The sequence below is a fragment of the Pimephales promelas genome, chromosome 9, assembly GCF_988280905.1.
Source record: "Pimephales promelas chromosome 9, fPimPro1.hap1.1, whole genome shotgun sequence".
NCBI lineage: Eukaryota > Metazoa > Chordata > Actinopteri > Cypriniformes > Leuciscidae > Pimephales > Pimephales promelas.
In genome coordinates, this window is record NC_142777.1 from 13,647,764 (window position 1) to 13,673,052 (window position 25,289).

General features: G+C 38.0%; 1 protein-coding gene across 1 annotated transcript in view; it reads left to right on the forward strand.

Moving 5' to 3' along the window:
* Positions 1–25,289, forward strand: part of aff2 (ALF transcription elongation factor 2) — a 293,897-nt gene that overhangs the window by 183,623 nt on the left and 84,985 nt on the right. The window contains exons 6-8 of the mRNA XM_039648817.2: positions 3,586–3,619; positions 3,824–3,866; positions 22,306–22,357. Of these exons, the coding sequence (XP_039504751.2) occupies positions 3,586–3,619; positions 3,824–3,866; positions 22,306–22,357 (129 nt within the window). The remainder of the gene's footprint in view (positions 1–3,585; positions 3,620–3,823; positions 3,867–22,305; positions 22,358–25,289) is intronic.

Below are 25,289 nucleotides of genomic sequence, written 5' to 3' on the forward strand. Positions count from 1 at the left end.
TTAGCGTCAGTTAGATGACGCCCTAGGATCGCGTGTACCCTACCCCCACCCCACGCCTAAACCTAACCGCGTCCTCTAACTGACGCTTTCCTTTAGCGTCAGTTAGATGACGCTGTAGGATCGCGTCATGTAAGTGACGCTAATGGGTGCCTAAAACGTCAAATATTGAAGCATGGTCAAAGGTGACGCCTTGGGGTGAGAATGCGTTGTCAAATCCCATGATGCTCTTTTCTCTTTGCAATGGCGTCCGCTGTTTGTCTCTTAATAGGACATGGTCTGAACCTCATAATTTGGCCTGGATGACACTGCTAATAATACGCTGACTCTTTAAATCCTGATGTAATGTGCCATCAGCGGGCGCAGACGTCTCTCCACCGCACCACTCAAGTGTGATTTGTGTGCCTGCTGTAATTGTATTAGTGCAAAATCAATTAAAGCTATCAGCAGAACTATTTCCCATCTGTGGCAGCTCCATGTGAGTTAATGCACGAATTGCAGCGCTGATATATATATATTTTTTTTCCATTCAGATGTTATTATCATGCTTGATTTTATTATTACAGTTTTTCTCAATCGCTTTGGCACATTTTTCGAAAAGTCTTAACATTCTCTAAACTGTGAGTGCAAATGTCACAACTGTTTGCAGGAACTTCAAAACTTTATAGCATATCTGCAAAATGTAGTTACTCACCCAAAACATTTAATTCATGCTTCAAAACCTAGTTATTTTGTCAATAATTTGGCCAAGGCCACCAAAATCTAAAGTATTTTTGTCATTGTGTGAGCCACACTGGTCAAAATGTTTAGTTGTTTTTTCACCACAACAGTCAACCATGAAAATTAAGGGTTTACTGTAAACAAATCTCATATCTGTTGAGAAAAGTCAATAGTATGTAGAAAAAAAAAAATCTATGAACATTTGTATTTTTACAGTGTTTATTTTTGTACTTCATGTGTATATACACAATACAAGTGTATTTACTGTACATGTAAAGTAACTGACAAGAGTAACAGGATTTCACTTTACATTTCATATTTGTGTATTACCACAAATACACAAACAACAAATAACATTCATGAAGAAAAAAAAAAGAAACAAATTATTCTTGGTGGACATCTTGTCGCTCACGTTGGTCAGGCCAAATATTTTCATCAACATCACATCTGATGTTACCATTGCCACACACCGTGGAAAAAATCTCCTTAAATGCCGCACACATCTAGCCTGGCTGCGCCCAACTACGCACTTCCGCTCAATTTCATTTTCCTTCAGTACTGCGTCTGGGACCGCTCCATATCCTTAGGTTTCCAGAAATAAATTTTTTGTAGGACCAATCAGCGAATAGAGGGAGTGGCTGAGAACGATGACGTTGATGTAGTGCGTCAGTTTGAGTGCAGTAATGGCAGCGGAGAAAGACGTGAGAAAAGCTATTCGGTCCGTTGTTGGAAAAGAAACTGCCGAATATACAGAATTTAAAGCCGGATTGTTGTCGTCTCACCTCTTGTTGCACAACGGAGGACCAAGTGAAGGAGGCAGAAAGGTTGGAAGTTTGTGCTGGGCAGCTCGTGCACAATGACCGTGACATTTTGGACTTTAGCCTGGTGTTCGCGGTGTTCGGAAGCCCCGAGTCCTGGCTGCTAAACTATTGTTGAAGATCCGCTCAGGAGTCATGTCAGTCGCTCAGATTCCCAACTGTATATTTACTGATTCTTGTGATGAATAGAACATTTTGAGCCCCTTTGTGCACTCGTGCAGGAGGTTGGTGTGTCAGTTTTACATGTTGTAAATCATACAAATTGGTTGTGATTAAAAAAAAAATTGTCATAAATAAAAATTTGAAAACCCATACTTTGGAGAATATATTTGATTTTCAGTTTTAGATGTCAATGGTTAATTTGTTTTAATAAAAAAAACAACTAAATGCCATATAAAAATGTACAAACACATACTTTGAATACCATAATTAAGGTAATTAAGAAACAAAAATACGTAATATGAAAAATTGTTGTTTATTACACATCTGCAGACAGACTGATCATTCACTGTAACTAGCATTGACTAATCACTGTCCTTCATGTCAAATATACATTTCGAATTAATAATTGTTCCTAGATTAACAAAACCTGCAGCTCTCGTTGACTGAAATCCTATTGTAAATTTAATCCTCTGATCATTCGGAGTTCGGACTTGTTGTTTCTTTTACTGTCTATGGTTTTTTCCAGCCGTTTCGGCGCATGACATACGTCACTCACGACCACACATTAGCGATTGGCTATGGCAGATCGTGAGTGACTCTGGGCAGATCCAATAGATTTGAACTTTAATAGTGAACCCGCCTACAAGGAAGGAAACGTTTCTCAATTGAGGGAGGCCAGACTCTCTGTACAAATGAAATGTATGTACGAGAGTCTGGTAGAACCAGGCTAGCACACATCCCCTGCAATGGTCAGATTTATGACATGATCCACAAGTGTGGCTCTGATTTCATCAGAGACTCTGACTCTTCTATTTCCACCTCTTCCTGGATTATTTCTTCCTCTACCACCAACACGTATTTTTACACGCCTTCCAATTGCTCTTCCATGAGCTTGTTGCTGCAGTTCAGGGTTGTGAATGTCCTCCATTCTATATATATATATATATATATATATATACTCCCAAAGTTGATTGGTTAAATGGTTGATTCATATTAGAGGTAATTTGCAATTAGATTGCGAATGCAATTAGAAGTCATGTGCCAATTTAGCAAACATTACAAACAATGTCAATGTCAGATATATTTTAGAATATACATGCATGTATACTAATTATGATAATTGAATAGATCGTTTTGAATGTGATGGCTTACACAATAAAAAAATGTCTGAGAAGTTCTGAAGTGTTTGACAGTGTAAGTGAGAATCGAGTCATCAGTTTTGATCAACAAGCCATATGCAATTCTTTGTTGTCCAAATTGCAGACAGTTGTATGTACTCTTTGCACACATGTGCCAAAGCATTTGCAATTTGCTCAAATCAATAAGAAATTCCAATCTGATGTGAAAAAGAAGCGAATTGTTCAGAGATCTGAACTTAATGTTTTGGGAAATAAAAAAAAAAAACATTTGAGAACTGAGCCAAAGCAATTGAGAAAAACTGTAATCGTATTTTTTTTATTTACAAATTTTTTAATTGTTATATATATTAGGGCTGCCAAACGATTAATCGCGATTAATTGCATCCAAAAATAAAAGTTTGTGTTTACATTATATGTGGGTGCACAGTGTATAATTATATATATATAAGAAACATTATTTATATATATAAAATATTTATATTTATATATAATATAAATTATATATAAATCTGTATACAGTATATACATGAAAATATTTCTTAAATATATACAAGCATGTGTGTATATTTATATATATAAAATAATTATACACAGTGCACCCACATATATTATGTAAACATAAACTTTTATTTTGGATGCGATTAATCGCGATTAATCATTTGACAGCCCTATATACATACACATATATGTGTGTGTGTGTTTGTGTGTGTTTTTCTTTCACTACATCTGTCTTTCTTTTTCTATTGCAGGATTCCCAGCATGGGACTTCAGGATTCAATGGAAGTAAGTAACATCTTGTTTCAACAAATTCATTGCCACACAGAACTGTAAAAAAAAAAAAAAAAAAAAAGCCATACACTTCCGAAATCCAATGACATGGAATGCTGTGTTATTGACATGTTGCTTCATGTGCCATACAGTATTCCTGGTATTTGAAAATATGCACTTTATCAGATCTCTAATATTTGTGTGAAATTCTTTTCGCAGAACGCTGCAATGTTCCGAGTAACAAGCCAGTACCACAGAAGTCGTGAGTATTCATCTGATGAATTATTTGAGGGAGTCTCTCTGGGTGGAGAGAGAGAGAGAGAGAGAGAGAGAGAGAGAGAGAGAGAGAGAGAGAGAGAGAGCATGTTCATAGTCTTTACTTTGTTCCCCTGTAAAAACATTTCCCAGTGAAACACGCCTGTCCAATTCCCAGCTGAGGGGAAACGGCGGTCTTCACAAACAAACACTTCACTTTAACCCTTTCCTAGACTTTCTCATAGATATTTAATGACATCTTATTCAATGACTGTGATATGGCATTGACTGAAGAGGATGCAAATGATTTATTACTTAACATAAGTAAGTCAACATTTTTGCCATGCAATGTAATTTTTGCATCATTTTGTTAAGGCATCGTAAGTAGAACATTAGACACTGCATTATTTGTATTCATAGAAAATCAAATCTGGTGTTCATGCTGGACTTGGATTATCAAATATTGTTTTTGGAATTATTATATTAACCCACTTTGTTACAGTGATTATTCCATGGTACATTTTTATTTTAGAATTGTTTCCTGTTCTGCAAAAATATTTAATAGGAATATTCAGAACTATAAAATTCTAAAAACAAAATAAAATGACTCGAGAAAGAAAAATGCCATGAGTTATGAAGACAAAGAACATATCTTTGATATACATTATCTATGTACGTTAATCTTTTTTTCGCTAATTAGCGTCAATCTAACAACTATTTGGTGTGTAGGGCTTTATGTCAATAGACATATTTATGACACTGACTGTCTGAGGCCACGTCCACACGAAGCCGGTGCGTTCCCTATCCGTTTTTTTTTTCCCTCTTTCTAAAAAAAAAATCTGTAAACACAGCGTTGTCTCAAGAAATATCTGCGTACACACGAAACCACTGAAACCGACTAAAAACTGTGTAGTATATATGCCAGACCAGTATGGGGCACTATAATTCTGCCACAGAGATGCACTATACACTGAGAAGAAGACTTTGAGCATGCACATAACCTTGCGCGCTATATACGAACCAAGATGGCGTGTGACTCAGCCGGTGTTCTGACAATTCATGCTACCCATCGAGATTTGCTACTTACCGGTTATGCGCATGTGCAGACTCACAGATTTTTTTTATTTTTATTTTTTTACAAAAGGTACATTTTCCTGTTATAATATATAATTTCCCTTTAAAAAATGCTTACTACCATATGAATATTTGTACGGCCAGCCAGCTGAAAAAGAATAACTGAAATTTTCAGTTACTATGAGGAAAGGTGTACTTTGACAAGTCAAAGATGAATATTTTATGATAATTTTTACTTTTCACACCGTTTTAAAAGTAAAAATAGTCGTATACAGTAGCTACTCATAACTTAGAATTGTATTATAATTGTATTTCATACGACTTTAATCGGCATTCTTTGATCAATTCGCGCTACGGTAGCATTTTTCGACAAGGCAGCAAAAATCGACAGAACACCGGCATGTGATGACATCATCGTTTCACAAAATATACGAATTGGCTGTATACAAAAGCGCAAGAGTGTCGTTTTCAGAGTTATCCACTTTGGGACCCGGTTTCAAAAAGTAGCGGTATCACTCTCCCAAAACGCAGGATCCGTGTAGACGAAACGCCAATACGATAAAAAAATAAATAAATTATACGTATACAGCGAAACTTGGGACTTCGTGGGGACGGGCCCCACGTATTAGATTTCCAGTTGCAATTTCACTATTTTCTCACCGTCTACAATTATATTTAGTTTGAACATAACAGCCGAAAATCATCAGTTACGTCAAAGAGTGACAAACATACAGTAAGTAATTGTTGTCATGAAGGTTAACTGTTTGTTTGTGCATTTTTACTTCATCGATAAGAGAAAAAAAAATAAAGTCGATGGAAACTTGGCTATAGCTGCTAGAAAGTATAGTTTACAGATTTTTTTTCACTATTTTAATTTACGACTGAAAGCCGTTTTTGCTTTGCGCTAAGACACAGTGGGTTTAATACCATGAGTGATTCACTTTGAAAAAATACAAAGTTCTTTTTAAGTTGCTTAATATGGACATTTTCTATGAATAACATAAAAAGTATGAAGCCTTAGTAGTGCCAACATGTGTAAGAGTCTGTTCAAACGCAGATTTCTAAACAGATATGACAAAGTCAAACAAATGAAAGTGTGTGTGTGTGTTGGTTTGGAGAGGCAGCGATGGGGTGATACTGCAAACAATAGCTGGAGGAATGCAGCATTGTTTACTCGTGGAAGCCACTTAAAGGCTGCAGTTATCTGCTGATCTGGCCCCAGTCTCTGATATGTCGTTTTCTCTTCATTCCAGAGACCCAGAGCGAGCCTTGAGCACTGCTCTTCATGTTTACTGCATGCCGTTCGCATATCCCACTGTCTCCTTACACTGCTCCATTATTCCTTTGCTTCTGCTCGAAATCACCCCGCTTGTATTCCACTCAAATATGTGGCAGTTTTTTGAAAGGTCTTAAATGATTTAACCAGTCCAAATGTTTAGGGATGCAGCCCTCAGGGCCAAGGACATTTCTGTCAATACTGCCTTTGTCCTCGAGAGCTGAGTGCACAAACTTAGCCTGAATGTTTGAATTGTAGTGAAGACAGAAATGAATATCAGGAAATATCGTGTTGACAGATATGTTACATGATATCAAGTAGCCTACGCATTGTTGAATGTCAAGAGGGGGACAACGGATGTGGGAACCAGTTCGTCGTCTGTGCGCTATGCTTGAATTGAACACAAGCTAGAACAAGATTTCGTTTTCAGTTAAAGGGTTAGTTCACCCAAAAATGAAAATTAAGTCATGAATTACTCACCCCCATGCTGTACCAACCCCGTAAGACCTTCGTTCATCTTCGGAACACAAATAAAGATATTTTTGATTGAATCTGAGAGCTGGATCAGTCCTACATAGACTGCCTAAGGGACTGGCTCTTGACGGCCCATAAAGTCATTAAAGAAAAGGTTTAAATATTCCATGTGCCTACAGCGGCTCAATTATAAGTTTATCAAGCGACGAGACTACTTTTTGTGTGAAAAAAACATAAATAACGACTTTATTCCACTATTCTATTACTTCCTTAAGGGGGCGGTAAAACTCCTAAGCGGTGAGCAGCCGGTAACAAGAAGTAGACGAATGAGAACGTCCTCGTCTCAGTTCTCGCGCATGCGCCCATAAGGAAGTAATGGAATAGTGGAATAAAGTCGTTATTTATGTTTTTTTCGCACAAAAAGTAGTCTCGTCGCTTGATAAACTTATAATTGAGCCGCTGTAGGCACATGGAATATTTAAACCTTTTCTTTAATGACTTTATGGGCTGTCAAGAGCCAGTCCCTTAGGAAGCCTATGGAAGAGTGATCCAGCTCTCAGATTCAATCAAAAATATCTTCATTTGTGTCCCGAAGATGAACGAAGGTCTTACGGGGTTGGTACAGCATGGGGGTGAGTAATTAATGACTTAATTTTCATTTTTGGGTGAACTAACCCTTTAAGTCCAAGTGTATTTCTTTGACTTATGGATGCACAGTCTTGACTAGATGTAACATATTCAGTGAGTGTTAAACTCAGGCTGTAATATTCCTCACTTTACCACAACGATACCTCAAGACTAACATGGAGGATTCAGATGTGCCATCTTATAAACCTTTAGCGCTTGAATCTCTCCCATTTGTGCCACTATCATCCATTAGGTGGATAGTACAGAGGCTTTAATTTGAAGTTTACCGTGGTGAGGAGTCGTAAAACGGCACTTTTCCACGGCAGATCGGCCATTTTGTAACCTCCTTGAGAGTGGCGGTGATCAGCGGTGTAATTTACTCAGAGGCTGATATTAGTCACACTCAACTGCCGCTTTTCCCACCGTCTGTGAGAGCACACCAGAGAATATGGGCCAGTGTCAAACAAGCCAAGGATAGCCTCTACTGGTAGATTAGATATTCTCAGGGATGTCGCTTCGCTGGCATGTTCTGCTTGAGGATGTTACACACCACTAAGTTGACTGGAATTTTGTATTTATGAATATCTATGTGTCAAATTTGACCAGCACATTCACTTAAACTGCCCCTGTTATGCTATTCCAAAGGTTCCTAAGTTTGTTTTGGTGGTTTGGTGGTCAATATGTTTACATGCATCCAGGGTCAAAGAAAAAAAAAAAACACTTTCTCATATGTATATATACAATTTATATTATATCTCATAATATATATTGCACATCACCTCTTTCTCAAAGACTCTGAAAAAGATTAGAAGATTCAGTCACTAAACCCCTCCTTTTCCGACAGCCTACTTAGTTCTGATTGGTCAGATGGCCCAGTCTGTTGTGATTGGTCTACTCAGGTGTAATTGGTCAGATGACCCAGTCTGTTGTGATTGGTCTACTCTGCTCTGATTAGTCAGACGACCCAGTTGGTTGTGATTGGTCTACTCTGCTCTGATTGGTCAGGTGGTCCAGTCTGTTGTGATTGGTCTACTCTGCTCTGATTGGTCAGATGGCCCAGTCTGTTGTTATTGGTCTACTATCTTCTGATTGGTCAGATGGTCCAGTCTGTTGTGATTGGTCTACTCTACTCTGATTGGTCAGATGGCCCAGTCTGTTGTGATTGGTCTACTCTACTCTGATTGGTCAGATGGCCCAGTCGGTTGTGATTGGTCTACTCTGCTCTGATTGGTCAGGTGGTCCAGTCTGTTGTGATTGGTCTACTCTGCTCTGATTTGGCAGATGGTCCAGTCTGTTGTGATTGGTCTACTCTGCTCTGATTGGTCAGATGGTCCAGTCTGTTGTGATTGGTCTACTCTTCTCTGATTGGTCAGATGGTCCAGTCTGTTGTGATTGGTCTACTCTGCTCTGATTGGGCAGATGGTCCAGTCTGTTGTGATTGGTCTACTCAGCTCTGATTGGTCAGATGGTCCAGTCTGTTGTGATTGGTCTACTCTGCTCTGATTGGGCAGATGGTCCAGTCTGTTGTGATTGGTCTACTCTGCTCTGATTGGTCAGATGGCCCAGTCTGTTGTTATTGGTCTACTATCTTCTGATTGGTCAGATGGTCCAGTCTGTTGTGATTGGTCTACTCTGCTCTGATTGGTCAGATGGCCCAGTCTGTTGTGATTTGGTCTACTCTGCTCTGATTGGTCAGATGGTCCAGTCTGTTGTGATTGGTCTGGTCTGCTCTGATTGGTCAGATGGTCCAGTCTGTTGTGATTAGTCTACTCTGCTCTGATCGGTCAGATGGCCCAGTCTGTTGTGATTGGTCTACTCTACTCTGATTGGTCAGATGGCCCAGTCTGTTGTGATTGGTCTACTCTGCTCTGATTGGTCAGATGGCCCAGTCTGTTGTGATTGGTCTACTCTACTCTGATTGGTCAGATGGCCCAGTCTGTTGTCATTGGTCTACTCTGCTCTGATTGGTCAGATGGCCCAGTTTCTTTTGATTGGTCTACTCTGCTCTGATTGGTCAGATGGCCCAGTTTGTTGTGATTGGTCTACTCTGCTCTGATTGGTCAGATGGCCCAGTTTGTTGTGATTGGTCTACTCTGCTCTGATTGGTCAGATGGCCCAGTCTGCTGTGATTGGTCTACTCTGCTCTGATTGGTCAGATGGCCCAGTTTGTTGTGATTGGTCTACTCTGCTCTGATTGGTCAGATGGCCCAGTTTGTTGTGATTGGTTTACTCTACTCTGATTGGTCAGATGGCCCAGTCTGCTGTGATTTGTCTACTCTGCTCTGATTGGTCAGTTGGCCCAGTTTGTTGTGATTGGTCTACTCTGCTCTGATTGATCAGATGGCACAGCCTGTTGTGATTGGTATACCACTGTCGGAAACGAAATGCCCACTACCATAACTATTCATTAATCAGTTTTGTTTGTTTGTTTGTTTGTTTTGTTTCACCCTATACACCTGTAGCGTCTTCATATACTGTAAGCCAGAAGCATTGCATTGTGCATCCTATGATCTATATCTAGAGATAGGATTTTCAATTATGGCTCATTGTCATACAATACACATCAAACTGTAATTGATTAGGCTTAATTAGTCATCAGAAGTAAGGGCAGAGGAGAGCAGTAAGTGCTCTCTTTTTGATGGAAATTGTAGGGTAGAACTATTAAACTGTAATAATATTTCACGTTATTACTTATTTTACTCTATTTTTGATTTTAAAAAAATGCAGCCTTGGTGAACATAAGAGAATGACATCAGAAAAACAATATAATATAATATAATCATTTATTTCAGATTTTCAGATTTGTTTTTTTCACAAAAACATCTGATACAGTTGAAATTTAGATGAAACACAATAAGAACCCAGCTGAGCTAATTGAGAATTCTTAACATTATTATTGATGATGTGACATATTTAACAGGTTTGAGAAAAAAAATCACCATAGGCCTACATCTTTTCTTCCTTTTCTTCTTTTCATATGAAACACTCCTGATGTCTTCATGTCCAAGCATACATTTGAATTCATGGCATGCGAGGACTTTCTTTTATCCCTTTTAGACAGCACTTCAGAAAGACTATGACATTCCCTCAGCGGTGAAGATAAACAGACAACAGAATCCCTGCTCTTGAGGAAAAAAGAGAGGGAACCCAGACGTGAGTTGGGAGAGCTGCTTTTTTCATCACAAACATTAACATAGACTCTTGATGCGACACTCCAGTCAGCTCCGAATCTGAGTCGGAAGTGGCGGCGAGCCAAGGTAAATAAGCCTCTGGACAGAGCGAGACAGTGTGAGGATGAATGGGACAGGCTGGAGGTAGAAACAGCCCTCTGCAGCACTCGTCCATCAGGGGCTCCTTAATCAAAGTTTTCCTAGGGTGGAGGACAGGAGGAGAAGGGTGTTGCCTTTGCACTTCCCACTGCTATGTGTTCTTTTCCACTCCCAAGGTTTTTTTTTTTTTTTTGTGCCTGTTTAATCTCGCTGTGTTTCATTCCATGTGTGCAGTCCTACAGGGAAAACTGTTTCTTCGGCAGCCAAGATGGCAGTAATTCTTTGAATTAATTCTGAGTTGTCTGTTTAGTAATTGCTTTTTATTATTTGCATGCTCTACTTTTACTTTGGGTGCAGATTTATTTATTTACAGAACTATGGAAAATTGCACTTATTTGTATTTATTTATTTATTTATTTATTTGTTTGTTTAAAATATTGGAGGCTATGGAAACTTTTTTTGTTTGTTTGTTTGTTTTTGAAGAAAACTATGGATAATTACACTTAATAATATATAATAATAATTTAAAATAATCATTATATTTATATATATTCATTAAGAAAACTATGTAATTATTTGTATACTTAGTTATTTATTGGGGGTATGGAATAATTTTCATTTATTTATTTAAAATTTTAACATGTATTTATTTATTTATTGGGAAACCTGTTGAAGACTGGGAAAAATTAATTATTCCATAGTCACCAAATAATTAATTATTTTTTTTTATTTATTTGCTTGCTTGCTTGCTTGTTTAATTATTTACTTTGGACTATGGAATTTATTTATGTATGTATTTATTTATTTACTGGTGGCTATGGAAATTTTATTTATTTATTTTTTTAGTTGTTTGTTTGTTTGTTTGTGTAAACTGTGTAAAATTGGTTATTTATTTAAATGATTTTAAACATTTATATATGTATCAATTCATTCATGGGGTAAACTATGAAAGTTTTGTACGTGGTAAAAAGAGTCAGAGGTGTAATTGTACTTTTTATAGCCAATCAAAAACACTCCTGGTCATTGTGTATGTTAGGTTTGCTGACATCGTGTGGACTGACAAGCTCGTAAACAGAAACAGCCTTTTACAAAACGTGCTTTGTCAGCACACCGATAGTATCTGTGGTGAAACCATGGAACCAGATACTTACTATGGTACTGAATGACTGCTATTTCATAGTATGGTATGTGTATAGTGCTCTTAGGTACTTCAACGAATTCAGTGGTACTACTGTTGGTCTTATAAACCGTGATGATGGTATTACCATAGTAGTTTTTGCAAGGATGTATTTGGCATTTGGGTAACATTGTCAGCATTGGGGACCTTCTCTCTTGAGTTGCTTTCGAGACGTGTATAGTGTTGACAGAACTGGAGCGCTGTGGAGTCTCAGGGCAATGCCGGCATGCTCTCGTCTTCCCAGAAAAAAGTGTTTATTTACTGCCAAGCAATTCCAAGTGCATTTTCATGTTCTTGCCTTTGATTGAAACGGTGACTCGAAGGCCACTGTGGATTCTTTTATAAGACCTGGATTCATTTCCTAATGGGCTACAGTTACAGCTTTTCCAGAAGCGGGGTTTCTAAGGGACCCTCAGGAAGTGATGGAAACGTTCTTCTATCAGGCTTTCTAAGGGAACCACAAATATGCTTCATGTCAGGAAAAAAAAAAATCTCCCTTTTTGTGGTTCACCCGCACTTTCAACAAGGTGCCGCTCCGTAAAGCTAAAGGATAGGGGTCATTGTTCGTGTAAGGGGGGAGCTTTTGTTTATTGTTCTATTAAAAGCTATACTGCCCTCAAACTCAATATAAAACCCTGTCATAAACTTACATTTATTGCCCTCTGTTAGAAAATATTAATACATATATATATACTCTTAGCTTTGCAAGATCAGAACCCTGTTCCCTGTTCACCTCTGAATATTAATTCCAGCGTGTCAATGTTGACATGGAGTACAAGGGTGACAGTCGCCCACCCTGTCATTACCCACACACACAGGGTTCCTCTCGAGAGTGCTTCCCCTCCTCCCCCTACATCTGGTCGCCTGGCAGCTCGCTGGAGAAAAGGCTTTTATTGTGGAGCTGTCAAAGCGCTAAGCTAAGTGGGCTAAGGGAAAGCTCTCCTTAACAAAGGAGCCTGTCACCATCAAATAACAACAAGAAGAAGAGGGAACCCAGAGGGACACTCTTAAATGGCAATTTGGCACCTACGGTGGTCGCTAAAAAAAAAAAAAAAATTTAGAGCCACGTCTAATAATAGTAGTTATGGGGAGGGAGGGGTTGTGGAGGTGTGTGACAAAGTCTGGACCAGAAGAACTGGATCAGTACACCGTCTTTAGGTGACAAGCTGTCCTGATGAATGATGTCAGGGTGTCAAGAAGAAAGTCAGGGCATGGATTTGTCACCGGACTTGTCAAAGGTGTAGTTACACTTCGGCCTGTTTTTGGATGGCACGCTCATGGACATTTCTCTGATCTAGCAGAAAATGACTTTGTGTGCAAGTTCAGATGAGTGTTTGATGAGTGTTTTTGAGGAAGAACTTGTTGCTGGGTTTGCCAAAGAGTCCTGGCAATGAATCTTCGAAAGATCTTCCAGAGTTTTCTTTGAGAAGTAATTCTTGAGCACACTTGTATATTTAATTTGACCCATTCCTACAGTAAGTGGCACATCCCTAACTGTGTTCGGTCGCTTTACATTTTACTGATTGTCAGTCAGGCCAATTCCTGACTGTGAGACCAATGTGAGGCCAATTGAATGAAATTCCTTTACAATATAGCAATGTATGTATTTATACTAGACTTCGAAATTGGTTTGAAAACTGGACATTATGATGTACAGTAAAGAGTTAAAGGTGCAATACCTAAGATTTTTGCATTAAAATATACCAAAATCACAAGGCCAGTGTTATATATTTAGTTAAGATGATAACTTGCAATATTCCAAATGTTTCAAACAATGTTTAAATCGCGAGAAAATTGAGATTTTAACCAAGGAAACGGGGCGTGTGAGCAGGGGTGCGGTGGGAGTCGCCAGTCAATCGCGTCATATCCGCTCACCTCGGTTTCCGCTCGTACTGCGTGTAGTCCTGGACAAATGCGGACGTTGTAGTTGTGCGTTAGCGTCTATCAAGCAACAAACGTCAGCTTGTTTCGCGCATTTGTTATGGAATGGAGCACAATTATTCTTTTCATTTATTCTCGGAATGTGAACTGTTGGCTGTAAAGGGGGTCGCACACCGGACGAGAAGCGCCGCGCCACGTTTAGGACAACTCCACAGTATCAGTGTATGGCCAGCAATATTGTTATGTTGAATGACAGGAAATGAAGGTAATGTCTGTTCTAATGTTATGATTGTACTGTACAACTAAATACAATCGTTGCTGAGTCTGCATTCTGAAAACTTTACCTCAGAGCATCCGTTAACTGAATAAATTGAGAATCTCACCTGAAAAATCTAATAACATCAGCAATTGTCATTCACACAGCTGATTTCTGTAAATCACTGCAAAACTAAATGCATATTGAAGCATAGGGCGTAGTCAGGATCCATTAGCAGCGATTTGAGACAAAAATAATTAATTTTATACCAAACCATGTAAATGGCGCTCTGTGGCGCAGCAGGATTTTGAACACGGTGCTGAGGCGTTGCTGGGCGCCGCGGACAGACGCCGAATGGCGCCGCCGGTATGCGTACACTTATAGATAATAATGTGTTCGAATTTTAAATATGTCGCGTGACGCGGCGCTGCAGCTTCTCGCCCGGTGTGCGACCCCCTTAACATTAATTTTGTGAAACTGTAGTTGTGGTTGAATACTTACACGACATGAAAAGATGTGTCAAATGTACATGATTTTTTATTTTTATAAAGTTACCAAAAAGGAGGACCAGCCACGTCAACTCCTTGCAAGTGACCTGCCCCTTCAAACCCTCTCCACCATAGCTTCGTCCAGTGACTCGTACAGTAAGATCTGTGATAAATAATTTACTTTTAAACCTGACTTCTCTTGCAGTTATTTCAGTTTAAGGAAAAAGCATGTAAACGCAAAATTTATAGAAATCGAACTTTACCTCATCCATGACAACTAATTTTCGATTCCCGTCTGACTGATTTATCCACGGTGGAGTTGAAAACAACAGTTCCCATCATTCCGCGTTTCTCCACGGCGTCATCAAGCAAAGCCGTTGATGTTGTTTTGAATGCAGCGCCCTCTAGCGGCATCTAAATCTTAGGTGTTGTAGCTTTAAGGAATACACACTGCCAGATTTTTTTAAAGGGTTAGTTCACCCAAAAATGAAAATTAAGTCATTAATTACTCACCCCCATGCTGTACCAACCCCGTAAGACCTTCGTTCATCTTCGGAACACAAATAAAGATATTTTTGATTGAATCTGAGGGCTGGATGACTCTTCCATAGACAGCCTGAGGGACTGCCTCTTGGCGGCCCAGAAAGTCATTAAAAGAAAAGGTTTAAATATTCCATGTGCCTACAGTGGCTCAACTATAACTTTATCAAGCGACGAGACTACTTTTTGTGCGAAAAAAAACGTAAATAACGACTTTATTCGACTTCCATTACTTCCTTATGGGCGCATGCGCGAGAACTGAGACGAGACCGTTCTTCTTCGACTACTTTTTGTTACCGGCTGCTCACCGCTTAGGAGTTTTACCGCCCCCTACCGTATAAGATGACGTACTGCTTGTAAACAGAACGTTTTGCGCCTCCGGCTATATCAGTACGTCATCTTATACGGTAGGGGGCGGTAAAACTCCTAAGCGGTGTGCAGCCGGTAACAAAAAGTAGTCGAAGAAGAACGGTCTCGGCTCAGTTCTCGCGCATGCGCCCATAAGGAAGTAATAGAATAGTGGAATAAAGTCGTTATTTACGTTTTTTTTCGCACAAAAAGTAGTCTCGTCGCTTGATAAAGTTATAGTTGAGCCACTGTAGGCACATGGAATATTTAAACCTTTTCTTTTAATGACTTTCTGGGCCGTCAAGAGGCAGTCCCTCAGGCTGTCTATGGAAGAGTCATCCAGCCCTCAGATTCAATCAAAAATATCTTTATTTGTGTTCCGAAGATGAACGAAGGTCTTACGGGGTTGGTACAGCATGGGGGTGAGTAATTAATGACTTAATTTTCATTTTTGGGTGAACTAACCCTTTAAGTATTTCCAAACACAAATTCATGCAAAACATGTACCTTGTTGCTACGTACAAAATCAGCTCAAAATATCCAACATGGTTGACACCCTTGGTAAAGGTTGACTTTCAGCAACTACCGTCTCCTCGGCTTAGACTACAAATTGTGGCAAATTATGTGGGGGGAAAGTTTTGTAGTGTATTCCAGCCTTTACTAAACAACTATTAATCTGGACCAATCCAGACATATTGATCAAATAGATCATCAAATAGGTTGAGGTAATCAGAGAACAAAATTATGTTGGACTTCATCTGACAAACTCTAGAAGATCTTTCTTGACAAGCCCCTCAGAGAATATTGTGTAAAACAAACTTAGTTGCTCAGCATGATTTACATGAGTGAACATACCAAAAACAAAAACTTGTCTGAAGAGTGCAGTTGGTCTGGTGGACTGATGAGTTTTCACCAATGTTGGTCCAACCAACTACGAGGCTAAGGAGATACATTATACATATGCATTATACCGTCAACCAAGAAGCAGTATTGTGATGTGTGAATTGTTCAACTATTGACAGCTCAATTAAAGCACAAGCAGCATGGCCAATAGTGTCCGAATCAAGATCAGGGTTGTCCAATCCTGCTACTGGAGAGTCAATGTCCTGCAAAGTTTCACTCCCTACTCATGACATATAGACGCTTGGTCAGGACCCCTTGGTGTCACTTTTTAATGCATAGGGTACCTCTTTTTTGTCCGACAGGGTACTCCATCCATTTTTACATTCAGTTGTTTGGCTTATGCATCATATTAAAGGAGTAGTTCACTTTTTAAAAAAAAAAAAATTTCCTGTTAATTTACTCACCCCCATGTCATCCAAGATGTCCACGTCCCTTTTTTCTTCAGTGGAAAAGAAATTAAGGTTTTTGATGAAAACATTCCAATATTTTTCTCCATATAATGGACTTCATTGGGTCAAAATGAACAAATCTTTTTTCGAGTCATTTCGTTCATAATCGAAATGACTCGAAAAAAGATTTGTTCATTTTGATGTACATCGTGAGAGTCACGAACGCGGATCACAGAACAGAGCAAGGCGAGCAGTATATTTTTACGTGCGTTTTATAAGCACGTAAAAAAAGTTTACGTGCTTACACTCTAAAAAATGCTGGGTTGTTTTAACCCAATTTTGGGTCAAATATGGACAAACCCAAAATGCTGGGTTAAAAATGTAATGTAAAAATTTAACCCAACGGCTGGGTTAATCCATATTTGAACCAAAGTTGGGTTAAAACAACCCAGCATTTTTTAGAGTGTATAAAACGTAAACTTTTTTTATTTATTTTTTAAAATGATCGATCATTTCGCTAGATAAGACCCTTATTCATCGTCTGGTGTCGTTTAAAACCCTTTGAAGCTGCTCGGAAACTCTCATTTGGACCTTGAACCGTTTGGTTACCAGTAAAGTGCATTATATGGAGAAAAATCCTGGAATGTTTTCATCAAAAACCGTAATTTCTTTTCGACTGAAGAAAAAAAGGACGTGGACATCTTGGATGACATGGGGGTGAGTAAATTATCAGCAAATGTTTTTTTTTTTTTTTTTTTAAAGTGAACTACTCTTTTAAGTCATATTTGATGATACAGTGAATGTTTAAAGACTTGACAGATCTTCAGGTCTCAGTCTGTGAAGTTATAAGGAACCGGACAGAAGAGTCAAAGCAAAGTTATCTACAACCCACTACACCTCTTGGAATGCCTTGTGTAACTCTTTTATTTTGTCAAAACATCTGACTTAAAACCCAAGACATCCTTGAAATTTCTTGAGCGATACCTGCAATAACTGTAAAGGCACAAGAGGTTTAATTAAGTTGTATTCTTATTCTCAGGGAGATCTTTACTGCCACTCTCACCTTGTTGTTTCTCACTGGTGTCCAGACCTTAATCTTTGAAATAATTGTTAAATGCAATCTACACAGAGTTGGAATTGAATTGAACATCGCTACAAGGGTTTTGTGATCAGAATTGGCATTTCTGTCTATGCTCTTGAATCTCCCTGGAATTTCGCATTAGTCATCAGGTAGCTGGCAGGCAGCTATGGAGACAAGTATCAGGTGCTCCACAATTTGCAGGTTCCCTCTGCGCAACACGCTGAATTTTAGTAATGACCAGCGAGTGTTCCACTCTCACAATTAGGGGAGCATAGCTGGCATACTGCCCAGAGCCGACCCATGAGACCCCGTCCAGAGCCCAGCAGTGATGTGGTACAGGTCTGGCACTGCAAACTACACAACCTGCTGTCTATGGACGCCCGCCCTGCCCTCCAAAACATCTGTCTGCGCTGCCCGAATATCATCGGAACTGAAAATGTTTACTAAGACATGCCAATCTGACCTTGGTTTGAAGTTTCACCTTTTTTTTACATTACATTTACATTAAAAGTTTATTTCAAATGGGGTATTTTAGTTAATCGTTTCTGACATTATCATGCTTCAAGGAGTAGTTCACTTTTTTTTTTTTTAAATTGCTGATAATTTACTCACCCCCATGTCATCCAAGATATCCATGTCATTCTTTCTTCAGTCGAAAAGAAATTAAGGTTTTTGATGAAAACATTCTTTCTCCATATAATGAACTTCAATGGGAACCAAACAGTTCAAGGTCCAAAAGACAGTTTCAGTGCAAACTGCAAACTGTTCAAAGTGCTTTAAACGATTCCAGACGATGAACAAGGGTCTTATCAGGCAAAACGATCGCTCATTAAAAAAAAAAAAAAGAAATAAACTTTAAGTTATATAAGCTTAAATGTTCGCCTTTCTCTATTCTGTGATGCACGTTCGTGACTCTCCTATTCGAACTTGTTCATCAAAATGAACAAGTAAACTTTGTTATTTATTTTTGAAATGAGCGATCGTTTCGCCTGATAAGACCCTTATTCATCATCTGAAATCGTTTAAAGCCCTTTGAACAGTTTGCACTGAAACTGTCTTTTGGATCTTGAACCGTTTGGTTCCCATTGAAGTCCATTATATGGAGAAAAATCCTGGAATGTTTTCATCAAAAACCTTAATTTCTTTTCGACTGAAGAAAGAATGACATGGATATCTTGGATGACATGGGGGTGAGTGAATTATCAGCAAAAGTTTTTAAAGTGAACTACTCCTTTGACACATTCTTTGTTTTGAAGGGCACTGCAAGTATAACATGTTGTGTAGATGTAGTTTGTGTGGTTTGTGTAGCTCTGATGGTTTCTTAGGAACAAAGGGGGGAGTAGGAATATGAGAATAGATTGTTGGGAGGTCAAACACCAGAAACATAGAGAATTAAGTACTTGGCTGAAAAGTACACCCGAATTCTGGAACAAATTTGGCATCTCAGGTCCTTCAAAACCCATTGTAACTGTGTGGTAATGAGTGGTGACACCGAGAGAAAAACACCAGCTTGTGTTTCTCTTTTCATGTGCTAACAGTTATAAAGTTTAGAGGGTGTCTCTGGATACTTGTTTTTCTTGGCCTTGGTTTTACTTTAATAACCTGCTGTTCATTTAGAACGATTCCCTAGCTTTGTGATGTTTGAACGGTCTGTGTATTTGAGTGAGAACACATTGTTGTGATTTATAACTAGTTTCTACTAAAGAGCCACCACCCTCTGTGCTCTTAAGGCCCCGATATACTCACAGCAAAGTTCTTTTTCGTCCTTCTTTTAGGGGTAAAACGAAGCTCAAAATACGCATCCAGCAACATATTGTTAGCGAACATCCGACACCACCCAGATTTCTGATAGTGTCGTTTAGCTGCATGATTTCCTCTCAATAACAAGATCAACCATAGACTGGAAAAAAAAAATATGGACGTAGTGCCCGTGACATCACCCGTAGGTTTTTGTATGCCAAAAGTGGGCGGAGTTTAAGCCGGCTGTCGCCATCTTGGCAGCGTGTGTCACTCCCAGATGACCGAAAATGGGCGCAGTTTTCACTCTAGTAGTCACGTCACGTTTATTTACATAGCACTTTATAGATTTACAGTATTAAACATGAAAAACAGTGTCATTGTCTCGTTTCATCAGGAGTAAAACTTCATTTCCGAAAACCAACTCCAACTTTGGCCTGATTTTGTTCGAATTGACATCAGAGCAGTTCTTCGATTTCGCTTGAAGTATATCAGGGCCTTTATAGTGTGTATGGGGCAGTAAAATCACTGAAGGCAAAACTGGGAGAAAAAAATCAAGCTCTTACAGTAGACATCCTCAACAAAACTATATCTATTCAATGGGACTGTTATTGTACAGCAAAAAAAAAAAAAAAAAAAAAATGATGTTCATTGGAAGGTTTTTCTTCCAACTGTTGCCAATACTATTTGAACTGAGGCGTCAGCTCATTTTCCAGCAATAAATCACATGCATTTATATGGATATGCAAATAAAATAAATCTAGATTGTGACTAGGGTTGGGTATCGAGAATCGAGTATCGATTGGAACCGAGACTAACTTTTCGTTTTTCCCGGAATCGTTCAAAAGTTAAAATTTCGATTCCTAGTTTCGATATTCACAGTCCGCCGAGCGGAAGAAGAAACCGCTGAACAACACCAACGGAGAAGAGTCTACCGGAAGTGTTGGCATAACCGTGCGAGTCGAACATAAGTAGCTTACGTCGGCGGTCCAAAGTGTGGCTTCACTTTTCTAAAAATAACGAAATGCCTCTTAAAAGAATCGGAATCGAGAATCGTTAGGAACCGGAATCGAAACAAGAAATCGGAATCGGAATCAGAATCGTTCAAATTCAAACGATACTCAACCCTAATTGTGACAGATTTACATTAGAACGATGTCGTCGACACACAATGTCTGACTGTAATTGTAAAACATGTTGTCTGATTACTGCATAGAAAGAGAAAAATCTATATTTTCCTTGTGGTGTGACCTTATTCCTAGAATTACACCATGATAAAATCAAGTGATTTTGGTGTTAACCAAAAACCACCACACCTAAACCTCATTGAGACGTATTGCAATGTTCTGGATTTCTCAGTGTGAAGGGGTTTTACCTTCTTGCAAAAAACTAGAAGCTTTTTTTTTCCCCGGGTGAAGTCATATACATGAGAAATCCCAACGCATTCTCGTCCCAAGGCGTCATATACTGATGCTTTTGCCAATGCGTCTACATCTGATATCCAATATCTGATTTAGAGTTAATATGACATGCTTCGGTTATAGGTAGGTTTAGGTCTGGGGTAGGGTTAGGGTTAGACCACTAGGAGGATATTAGACCACTGCGTCTCATATTGACGCTATGTGTTGGATGTTTACGCATTGGCAAAAGCGTCAGTGTATGACGCCTTGGGATGGGAACGGGCTGGAAATCCAGTGGATTCTGTAAATACGTATCATTTTGAAGAAGTTAATTTGTTTTTTTCTTCCGAGATTGAGCTCCAGATGGCTGAAAGAAAAATCGAAACTAATAAAAACCTCGTCCAATGCATCCTTTTGTTTATAGATGAATACTATAAGATATATTTTTGGATTGTTTGTGTTTGTAACTTCTTCTAATGAGGCGTCACTCGTCATGTGTTGAGGGAAACAGATGTGGCAAACAGGAGCCTCCACAGCTTCTCACTATTCATGGAAAACCTCTCTTTCTCTTTATTTGTTCTGCTTTTCTTTGTTCGTGATCTGAGATCAAAGTTTCTCTGTGCTTTCTATCCACAGAAGAGATAATGTAGCACACGATCTGATACCTGCGAATCATCTGTTGGCTCTTTCAGCACCTGGTTTTCTATGTGGGTCTTTCTCAGCATCTGGTAGATATTATGAGTGTAATGACTGGTAGTTTTGTTCAAAGTCCTTCTCAATCTACAGTCCTGCACGACAGCTTAGGTCATAGAAAACTAAACCATGAACACATTTTGTTCTTATAAAGGACTTTTATTGTTTTAGGTTTAGAGGAACTTTCGTCTGTTTGTCTTTATTTCATGGCTGTGGTGTGTTAAGACTTTAAAAGAGTGTAGACACAGACATGTGGGTCAGCGGCCTCTCTAGATGATGTCATAGCTCTGTCTATACATATGTCTGTCTGTCTATCTATCTATCTATCTATCTATCTATCTATCTATCTATCTATCTATCTATCTATCTATCTATCTATCTATCTATCTATCTATCTATCTATCTATCTATCTATCTATCTATCTATCTATCTATACATACATATGTCTATATGCCTATCTATCTATCTATCTATCTATCTATCTATCTATCTATCTATCTATCTATCTATCTATCTATCTATCTATCTATCTATCTATCTATCTATCTATCTATCTATCTATCTATCTATCTATCTATCTATCTATCTATCTATCTATCTATCTATCTATCTATCTATCTGTCTTTATGTCTATCTATCTATCTATCTATCTATCTATCTATCTATCTATCTATCTATCTATCTATCTATCTATCTATCTATCTATCTATCTATCTATCTATCTATCTACCTATCTACCTGTCTTTGTTACTTTATAAACAACTATTCAGTTAATTTTATTCATACTCTATCGGTGTAATTAAAACTTTTCTTTTTAAAACTTATTTTGCAGAATGCTTGAGGATGACCTGAAAATCAGCAGCGATGAAGAGGACAATGAACAGGTAAATACCTTAGATTCAGATATGCAGGAATGGACCTATTTGAAATATTATCGAATTTCATGACAATATTATTTGTGCTTGATTGACAGTCTCACCATGAGCACATGCCGGATTATCACAATATAATGAGCTTTCTTATTTATCATTAGAGTGGAAGCAATTTTGTGGTCACATCACATGTAATGATATACATGTCTTTTCTATATACAAACGTGAATATCAATGAAGCCATTGCAAATAATGACAGTCGACCCTTATACAGGTCATTTGAAAAATGTATTTCTCCCGTCTGCCTGAATTGCCAGAATCAGAAACTATCAAGCAACATACCTGCTAGGGTTTAATGTCTCATAAATAATTTTAAAAAAGCCTGTTCTGTTTTCTCATTGGTACTGTGATGTACACTATACTGTATATACATATAGATATGCAATTTTCTTAGAGACATGTGTTCAACACATGTGACCAGCATGACATGAACTGCAGTGGAGGATAGCAAACACTTCCAGAAGTTTTTGGGCATTTTACCAATTTAACTACACAATCTTTAAAGGAAAATCTCAGGTTAAATAGCTCAAAAATGACATCAATCTTCTATTTTTCAAGGTCACAAAATTTAATAATATTCAATATAAGTGAATATAAAACCTATTTGATAATCTAATAATAACTTTTAACAACCTTTAAATTTAAATGGATATACAGTAGTAAATGGATATCCCAAAAAAAACAGCTGTTGGTGTTTTTGTTTTTTTTGTTTTTGTTTTTGTTTTTTTTTAATGGCAATTTTTTTTTAGAGATCTATAATGGGGACTGAGCTGTTTGGGTCCAACAAGTGAAGCAACTTTTCATTTAACATGTAAAATCCTGGATAATCAAATGGACCCTGGTTTATCTCCCAAATTACAGTAACAAAATACACACCACTGCTCAAAATACCACTGGAAGCAACTGCTGCCCACATAACACAATTTTAAGGACTATTAAAATTTTAAATTAAATAATATTTGACCTTAAAAAAACAGACCTGTTTTCACCTAAATGTAAATAAAAATGCTAATCGAAGCCTGTGAGTGCCTCAAGTAAACCACTAAAATGGTTTCATAGTGAGGTTTATAACAGTATAACAGTACTTTTAAATCATTTTCGTTTTATATCAATTTTGTTTTGTTTTGTCTTTTGTATTTTGTTTTGTGTTATGTTTTGTTTTGTGTTATGTATGTTATGTTATGTTTTGCTTTGTTTTGTTTTGTTATGTTTTGCTTTGTTTTGATTTGTGTTATGTTATGTTGTGCTTTGTTTTGTTTTGTTTTGTTTTATGTTATGTTTTGTTTTGTTTTGTGTTATTTTATGTTATGTTATGTCATGTTTTGCTTTGTTTTGTTTTATGTTATGTTATGTTATGTTTTGCTTTTTTGTTTTGATTTGTGTTATGTTTTGTTTTGTGTGTTGCTTTATTTAGTCATAAAAGTGTTTTTTTTTATCCTCTTTTCCATTGAGAATTGAATTTTTAAAGTCTAACATGGCACACATTGATCATGTTTGAAATGGGAAACACTGTGTTGATTTCAACAGGCGCTGTGCTTAAACAACTCGGTCACACCGGCTTTTTGAGAAAGCTAACGAGAACCGAATCACAATAGTGATTCCCACCTTCTCCCTCCCCCTAAAAAGAAACCATTTCTTCTGTTTCTCACATACATAACCTTTAAAGCAAGTGTCCATACTCCTCATACTCATGATGGAGGAGACCTGACATTCATAACAGCTCACTAGTACGTACGCATGTCCCTGGCTTACACACGCACGCCATCCCCGGCAGCAACGGCCCCCAACCATGTTGCCTAGCAACATCTATCTGCGAGGAGCCTGGAATGAGCCCAAATTCCCCACTGAGAGGGAAACAGCAATAAGAGGGCCTGTGACAGATGATCTGAGTTGTTTCATCTAATACACTGTGAAGATCACTGGCTCCCTCCCTGAATGATAAATGGACTGTACACAGATCAATGGGTGCAGCATTAAACCCAAAACCTGCGTCTCTGCCTCCGCGGCTGCCCAGGTAGTGCCGTGTTCATCTCTAGTGCTGGATATCTCAATATATCCCCATTTACCTGAAAGTGGCGCTTAGCACATTCTGATGAATTCACAACAGCCGAAGGAGTCGCTGTGACAAACGTACAGCCCAGACCACATAAACAGCTCGCCGTCACAGAGGAACATGTGCAGATTAACTCTCGTCGTTTGAAAGACCTCACATAATGCAATTGTCCTCGATCAAATGAAATCGTATTTCATAATCAAAACTTAATTTTCTTAACACTTTTACCAGAAATCAGAATTTCAAGCTCAACAAGTTTAGATTCAATAACAAAAACATTATTCACTAGCAAATACTATGGAAATAAAAAGGGTTTTTTATGCTAATCTTTGTTTTTTGTTTTTGTTTTTTCTTGTTTTTGCTTTGTATTTTATTTCATGTTTTGTTTTGTTTCTTGTTTTGCTTTGTGTTTTTTTTTTTTCTTGTTTTGCTTTGTGTTTTGTTTTGATTTTTTTTTTTTTTGTGTGTGTGTGTGTTTTGTTTTATGTTTTATGTTTTGTTTGGTTTTAATGTTTTTGGGAGGTGGGGGGAACATCACTGTACTACAGTATGTATTAATTGTATTGGAAATGGTGAATCTCATAGAGCCTGTCAAATAAAGTGAAGCTTATTCTAGTTTTAAAAAGCTTCCCTTATTATAGTGATTATAATCACATTAAAATTACAATTGTTAAAATTACAAAAGTAAAAAACAACAAATAACATCCAAATGACATCCATTACAATCTTAAGGTTAGTCTTTAAGGCCTAAAGTCTTTTAAAACTTTTTATACTGTGGTGAATTGTGTCGTGTACGTTTTCATTCGTTTTTGTCCTCAAGCATGGGATTCG